Source organism: Hyposmocoma kahamanoa, unplaced genomic scaffold (genome assembly GCF_003589595.1).
Source record: "Hyposmocoma kahamanoa isolate Upper Pololo Valley unplaced genomic scaffold, ASM358959v1 102, whole genome shotgun sequence".
Lineage (NCBI taxonomy): Eukaryota > Metazoa > Arthropoda > Insecta > Lepidoptera > Cosmopterigidae > Hyposmocoma > Hyposmocoma kahamanoa.
Window position 1 is genome coordinate 4,784,729 of NW_020653337.1, and position 7,952 is coordinate 4,792,680.

Sequence of the window (7,952 nt, forward strand, 5' to 3'; positions counted from 1 at the left end):
CAAATAGACATATGCCTGACTTAGAAAGAATCCTTTTCAAATAAGAGTTCGACAATTGGGATTGGAATGTATGGCTTTAATTTCTTTTGTGCTACTCATTGCTTTAAATCGCAGAGATCTTAGGGGCACTGCCACTGCGCCTGTAATTTCACCAGTACCCTTACCCTCCAAAACCCACAGTGATGCTCTCACTACTGCTTGGCGGCAGAAATAGGTAAAGTGGCAATGTTTGACTGGGAAAGATCCCAGGGAGTTGTACTGCTACTAACTATTGGCACATTTGTGAATGTTTATTAGTAATACCTTGCGATGAATACTACGATTTCAATGCACCGAGTGCTACACGTGAAATACGGTGTCGCGACGTAACGCTGTTTACTTATGCACCGCAACACCACTCCCCGCGATGCGCACGTGTTTCATCACCGCGCGCCGTTTCAGCGCAGGGTATTCGCTAAAGGCATCACAACGCAGACGCAAACGCATCGTGTGACATCGTTACTTACAGGAGAACCGAACCGAACAAAGGGATGCATAGTAGGTTAACAATGTTGTCATTGAAGTCACATCATTTTACTAACAGACGTAATGTATAAAAATAGCATAAACATGCAAAGAGAAAGTCTGTATGGCAGTATCAACAAGGCCACAGTCGTTATGTCTGCATTTTCAACGTGGTTCATAATCAAGTTAATGAGATCGGCTGGCGTCGAGTATTTTTGCCACATTTCATCTGTTACGTCAACACAAAGAGACATTTTGCGTGACGTCATTAGAGCAGCTTGAAGTGGAAGCATCACGGCACAGGTCCATTACATTATAATGAGAATTTTACCCGATACGAGAAGTAGGCCGACCAGGTCAAATTTTTCTTCTACTTATACATATTTTACGCGGCGAGTCGGACTGTCTTGAATTACTAAGTAAACTTATTAGATTATCTATCTGAGTACTCTAATTTTTTAAAATATAAACTTGGAAGAAAATGAGCGTGCCTCTGTACTTCGCGAATTGATTCCATACAGTGTCAAAATAAGAAATAAAGATGGAGATAACGCAATGAACCATAAAAACGTCATAATTAACTATTCAAGCGTTTCTGTAAAATTGTATCTCCTTTCACAGTCTATCGATAAAATTGTCGACGACAACTACACGCCTACTAAAGTTGTACTTACTAACTACAAAAGTTGTATAACTCCATCTTGGAAATAAAATTATATGCGGTCATATATACAGCTTGTGTTTTTATCTTTATTGATATTTATGTAGCTGTGATATAAGTAGTATATTCGCACATTATAGCGTTTATTAACATATCTAAGTTCACTCTGTTACCTCAAGGTTTATATCTAACTATAAGAATAAACATTTTTTGTCCTTGCTGTATAGCGAGAAAGCCGACCATTCTACCACGCGTTTTGTCTTTGTATTTCGCTCGTGTGTGCAATAAAGAGTATATGTTTTGTATTGGTTGGTAAATAACAATATAAAAACTACACCGAATTCTCGGTTCCTGGGACGGGGAGCTTATCATCCGGTATATAAAATTAATTATGAAGTTCTGGCGTTAACCCTGACGCTTAATTGTAACTTTGTTTTGTTGGTTTCCGGTTGTAAAAAGGACTACTCTAGAGAATTCAAAGGAGTTCAGGAAAGTTACAAATGGAAAATTTATTAACGTCTCATTGCAGAAAATTAAGATACTAATTATAACTTATTCAAACAACCCGGAGAAGAAAGAGTTGTTAAAATGGACACCAACTCATTATAGCACTGAAATTTAAATTACTTTGTGTTTTAAAAGCTACATAGTGTCTTAAAATAAAGCGCTTTCTAAATCCTTATAACATTATTAATGAGTTTCAGCCTAATTAAACGTTCCCCGTATTTGATTGCGTTATGAACTGGCAGTAAACGTGGATGCCAATTGTTTGGGTTTTAATCTTTATAATGTACAGTGATGAGACGTTGCGAACCTATGAATAGAATGATACCTAATGAGCTAATTATACAATCTGTTTGTATGATTCTCGTATGCCATAACAACTTTTTTGTATTTTAAAACCATTTATTCTTCCAAAAAGAATAGGAAATATGATGGAATCTAGAGCGGTACGTATCAACTTAATCAATCAAAAGAAAGTAATGGATGCCACGATCTACGATAAGCGACATGGGTCACACAAAGGAGGGGTTGTTGTAGATTTGACAGGGAAGGAGAAAGGGGAAAGTATACCGAATATGACAACGAGTATAGACATTTAGCAAACAAATAGGGTAAAAGACCTCGCGGCAGAACCACGTCGTTGGTGCGACCTACGCGAACTGTACTAACTAGTCTCACTGTTTCAACTAGTCGTAGGGTCGTATTCCAGAACTCTACTCAATGCTCAAGTCAGGATATAGTATTATTTCAAGCACTAGAAATACGACCGTAATGGAAGGGAATTGAGTATGATTTCAAGTGCTTTAAACCATACTCAAATCCTGATTTGAGCAATAAGTAGACTTCTAGAATACGACACTTAGATAAGCCGAACATCAAGCAATGTGGAAAAAGCTAGAACATATTACTGCTGAAAAATTTCAGAGACACGACCTTCACTAATGAAGAACATTATTTAGAAAAACGATCAAGAATCTATACAAAAAAAAAAAAACAAAGAAAAACTAAATGCCAAGCATGCACCAATAGCACAGCGTATGAAACTATACAACAGAACCAAATATCTAATGAAATCGGTTCACAAATACTGAGCCAGAGTAATAGCGTAACATAGATACAAAAAGTACAGTCGAATTGAGAACCTCCTCCTTTTCTGAAATCGTTTAAAATATCTATTAAGGCACTTAAACAAAAACTTCACGAGATAAATTCAGCAATATAAGCGACAAATTTAACTTAAACTGAATAAAAAATTATATTAAAAAGCGCAGACTTTAATGATAATGAGTAAAACCTGAAATTAATATTCATAAAGAAGCATTAAATAAATCGCATCTATTCAAGGTTTTTGAAAAATCTAGATGAGGTCTCACAGGGGGTCAAGTAGATTAGATGGTAATTATATTATTATATTATACAGGTTAATTATTTTTATATTTTATACCAAATTACCATCTATATCAACCTTTACTTAGAAAATGTTTAAGTCCTCTTTTTGTTAAAAATAAGTCACCTTTATAATTTAATCAGGAAGGAAGTAAAATACCGGTAGTGTCCTATCTCTGGGCTTCCGGTTCTATCAAACATCATATAAAAACCTACAATCGGTCGAAACAGTATGAATTAATTTATCTTTTATAAACGATAATAACGGCGGTTTTACGTGCTCAACGCGGCGTTTCTTCTTCTTGATCTTATTATGAACATAAAAATAAAAATTGATCACAAACAAAGATGATTGATTAGGTGGGTAATTTTAATTGACCTAAAAAAAGCATTCGACACAACCATGCACTATTTTTTTCGGTTTTAGAGAAATTGCTACTAATAGGACTAAACTGTTGCCTTACTTATAAAAAAAGGTTGTCAAAATAGGCAAAACTCGGAGTATGCCTGAACCAATTACTTTTGCAATTCCACAGGGAACTGTTTTAGTGCCTTACTTGTTCTAGTTTACGTTAATAATGTACATGTTATTTTTAGAGGGCGAGTTAACATTATACGCTAATGATTCATACTATTACAATACGACGAATATCAAACAATAACTAGTGTCAGAATGGCTTGAGTACACTTTTTACATGGTTTCAATGCAATTCAATATTATCTTTGTCTATAATAAACAAAATAAAAATGTGACTATCGACCAAGTTCTGAAAAATATTTAGTTGTCATCGCAGAGAACCGTTTCTAATCGAATGATCATTATCATCATACGTCCCACTGCTGAGCACGGCCCTCTATATTTATTCAATAAATGAAAAACTCGAATAAAGAAAACTACATATAATTCGTAAAATTTACCTCCGTAATGAAAAAGTCAAAGCAATCTGAAAGCTCTATTGCCTCGTTGAGGCTTTTAGCCTCTTTCACCGTAATTTTGGGATCTTACTCGAAGTGGGCGAGATTAGCCAACTTCTCAATTTAATTACCTCTTCAGTCAAGTCGGGTAAAGACGAATGAAAATGTTGTTCTGTGAACAATATTTGCCTTACACATAAACACAAACTTACACTTTCACACGCACGTATACAGTAACGTAAAAATACTGTGTATTGTAATTTTAAACAAATAGTAATTTTAATTCATTGTCATGATATAATAGAACTGAAGAGATGTACTAAAATTTTCATAAAAAGGATGTTTTGTACTTGAACTGTTTTGTAAGTAAATTTGAAAGTTTAGCAGAAGCTTTGAAAGCTGGAAAAAGACTACATTTGCATAATTTCTCGCACAGTTATCAAAGTATAATAACAAAGGCGCGAATATTAAAAAATGCAAATGGCCCCATCACCCTTTTCTGTCTTCATAAACTAGTTAAATTGTATAATATTATAAATAGCATTGATCACTAAGTAAATGTACAAAAAGGTAGGTTTATAATATGTTAATAAGGCTTAGTACCGCCACGTTATGTGGTAACTTTGAATAAAACTGGTTTGAAATTTTTTTTTCGTTTTTATGTGCTGTAATAATGTAATGCTTTAGTTTGTCGTTTGTGCATGACTGTCTCTTTACCTCAGGTATGATATCCACAACAGCAGCGGTCCGCAGAAGAGGTTCTTCTAAAAATAAATACCTTGCTGCTGCCTAATCGTTGTAGGTCTAGATCGAAATTAACTGGCAACACCGACACTGACACTGCCCTAAGTCTAGTAGCCGCCATTAGCGCGGGAATACACGTCCGATTTCGTGAGGCGCACAATAAAGGTTAATATGGGCGAGCGGCCATTTCTGGTGTTCTCTGTCTATATGCCAACTGACGCGATTGATAATTTGAGTGAGTTTACAGAATGTATGAGTGAGATAAGTGTCATTGTACGAAATAGCGACGTCGAGTCGGTTTATATGCTGGGAGATTTCAACGCTCACCCTGGGACACTCTTTGGTATGGAACTTTTCGATTTTTGTAATGAACAGTTGTGGCGTTGTGCGGACGTAGAAAAACTAGGCCTGAACACAGATACCTATACCTTCGTAAGTGACGTTCACGGGTCGCAAAGGTGGCTGGATCACTGTATTGTCACTGAAGCTGCTTGGCTATCAATCACAGATATCCATGTACTACACGATGTGTTCTGGTCAGATCATTTTCCCCTTATTATTACGTGTTACCTTAATTTAATAACACCTAAACATGTAATTAATAAACTAAATGTTAATAAGGTTATCTGGGGGGAGAGAAATTTAGAACAAATTGATAAATATAAAAGTATTTGTGACAATCTGCTTAGGGAGATAGATTTTCCTGTGGAATTTACAGAGTGCAGCGGCAAAATGTGTAACGATCACTTGCACAGGGAAATTATAAACAAATTATACTGTCGAATAGTTGGTATTTTGAAACGGGCAGCTACAGAGAGTTTTAAAAGTAAATATGTAGGGAAAAAGCACCATGTCCCAGGTTGGAATAAATATTTAAAAACACTACATAGTGACGCGAGGCTTTGTTATCAAATGTGGCTTTTATATGGAAAGCCACAAATAGGTGCAATATATAGTAGAATGAAAGAAAGTAAACAAGTTTTCAAATGCAAATTAAGATGGTGTCAGGATAATGCACAGCAATTGAAGATGAACTTGTTAGCTAGTCATCATAAAGATAAAAACTTCTCCGAATTCTGGAAAATGACTAACAAGGTAAATCCAAAGCCGGGTATTGCTATGAATGTAGAAGGTGTTAGTGAGCCTTTTCAAATTGCCAACTTATTTAAGGAGCATTTTAGGGTGTCACCATCTGAGTGTGTGTATGAGGTGCACAACACGGAGGAGTACTCAAGCAAACTACTGGTAGCAGTAGAGCTCCTTGTGATAGTAGCAGTAGAGCTCCTTGTGAAAGAGCTCGTCCAGGGAAGTACTGCCACCTTACCTATTTCTGCCGCCAAGCAGTAATGGTCACATTACTGTGTTCCGGTTGTGAAGGGTAAGGGTGCTGGTGAAATTACAGGCACATGAGACTTGTCAACTTATGTCTCAGGGTGACGGGCGCAGTGGCAGTGCCCCCAAGATCTTTGTAATTTAAAGCTCTTGGTGGCACTGCAACTGTTATGGGCAGGCGTGTAGCTTACCATCAGGCACACGACTTGTTCGTCCCGTTACTTAATGTCATATAAAAAAAAAAAAAAAAAAAAAAAAAAATGTCATGTTCTTTTTAATGCCAAAGACATAGATTTAGTGATTAAAAATATGTCACGGGGGAAGTCACCGGGCCACGATGCACTCAGTGTTGAGCACCTTAGGCACGCTGGTGTACACTTGCCCAGAGTTGTGTGCATGCTGCTTAACTTTTGTGTAGGTCACTCATACCTCCCTGGTGACATGATAAAATCTATTGTTATACCAATAGTAAAAAATAAGAATGGAGACCCCTCGGATAAAAATAACTACAGACCAATATCGTTGTCCACTATTATTTCTAAGGTGTTGGACAGTCTGCTTGATAAGCAACTGAGAGAACACGTTACCCTGCATGATGGGCAGTTTGGGTTTAGACCTGGATTGTCCACTGAAGCTGCTATTTTGTGCCTCAAGCAGACTGTCCGATACTACACAGACAAAAAGACACCTGTCTATGCCTGTTTTCTAGACATGTCAAGGGCCTTCGATCTTGTGTCTTATAATGTACTGTGGCATAAAATGTCAACAGAAACCACACTGCCTGAGGAACTGGTCTCCATTTTCAAATTTTGGTACAGAGGTCAAATAAACCACGTCCGATGGGCGGGTGTTGTGTCAGAGGCCTATGGGCTGGAATGTGGTGTGAGGCAGGGAGGAATAACTTCACCTACCATTTTTAATTTGTACATAAATGGCCTTATTGAAGAGCTCAGCGGCACAAATGTTGGATGCTCTATAGACGGTAAGTTGATTAACAACATAAGCTACGCAGACGACATGGTGTTGTTGTGCCCTTCAGTCAGCGCGGTCAGGAAACTTTTAAATGTATGTGAAAGGTACGCGGAGGCCCATGGGTTAAGGTATAATGCCACAAAAAGTGAAGTTATGATTTTTAAATCTGGTGCAAAAACTTACTCGATGCCGACTGTTACACTGTCGGGCGTTGCTGTACCGGTGGTAAATAAATTTAAATACCTTGGCCATCGGGTCACCGATGACCTTAGTGACGACCTCGACATAGATAGGGAACGCAGAGCGTTGGCGGTGAGATGTAATATGCTGGCTAGTAGATTTGCCCGGAGTTCGAAAGAGGTAAAGCAGACGTTATTTAAGGCCTATTGCCAGTCGTTTTACACGTGCAGCCTATGGACAAAGTACACACAGAAAGCCTACAACGCTCTGCGTGTCCAATATAACAACGGATTCAGATTGCTGTTGAGGCTGTCACGCTACTGCAGTGCCTCAGGGATGTTTGCCGAGGCGCGAGTGGACGGCTTTCACGCAATAGTGCGCAAAAGAATCGCATCGCTGATGCGGCGGATGCGGGGTGGCACCAACAGCATCCTGAACACCGTGGCCGTGAGGGAGGACAGCTCCATGCTGCGGCACTGGGTACGGGTGCACCTAACACCCGATGCCCAGAACATCCGCTTTTAATGTACCTACCAGATTTGTTTCTTGTGTTTAGATATAGGTTTACTAATAATAGAATAAGATTTTAATGTTACTAACAATTTATGGGCCATGCCTGAAATAAATGATTTTTAATTTAATTTTAATTTAATAAGTTTCCGGAATAATTAAGAAAAAATGCGAATGCGAAAAAGAAACGACTTTATTGTTTCTCAAAATGTTCTCCGTTACCAATAATGCACTTTTTCACACG

The 7,952-nt window shown here is 37.8% G+C and overlaps 1 protein-coding gene across 1 annotated transcript; it reads left to right on the forward strand.

Annotated features, from left to right (window-relative positions):
- Positions 1-6,487: 6,487 nt before the first annotated feature.
- Positions 6,488-7,723, forward strand: LOC113232950. The gene has a single exon (XM_026467871.1). The coding sequence runs from the start codon at positions 6,488-6,490 to the stop codon at positions 7,721-7,723; it is 1,236 nt and encodes a 411-aa protein (XP_026323656.1).
- The last annotated feature ends 229 nt before the right edge of the window (positions 7,724-7,952 follow it).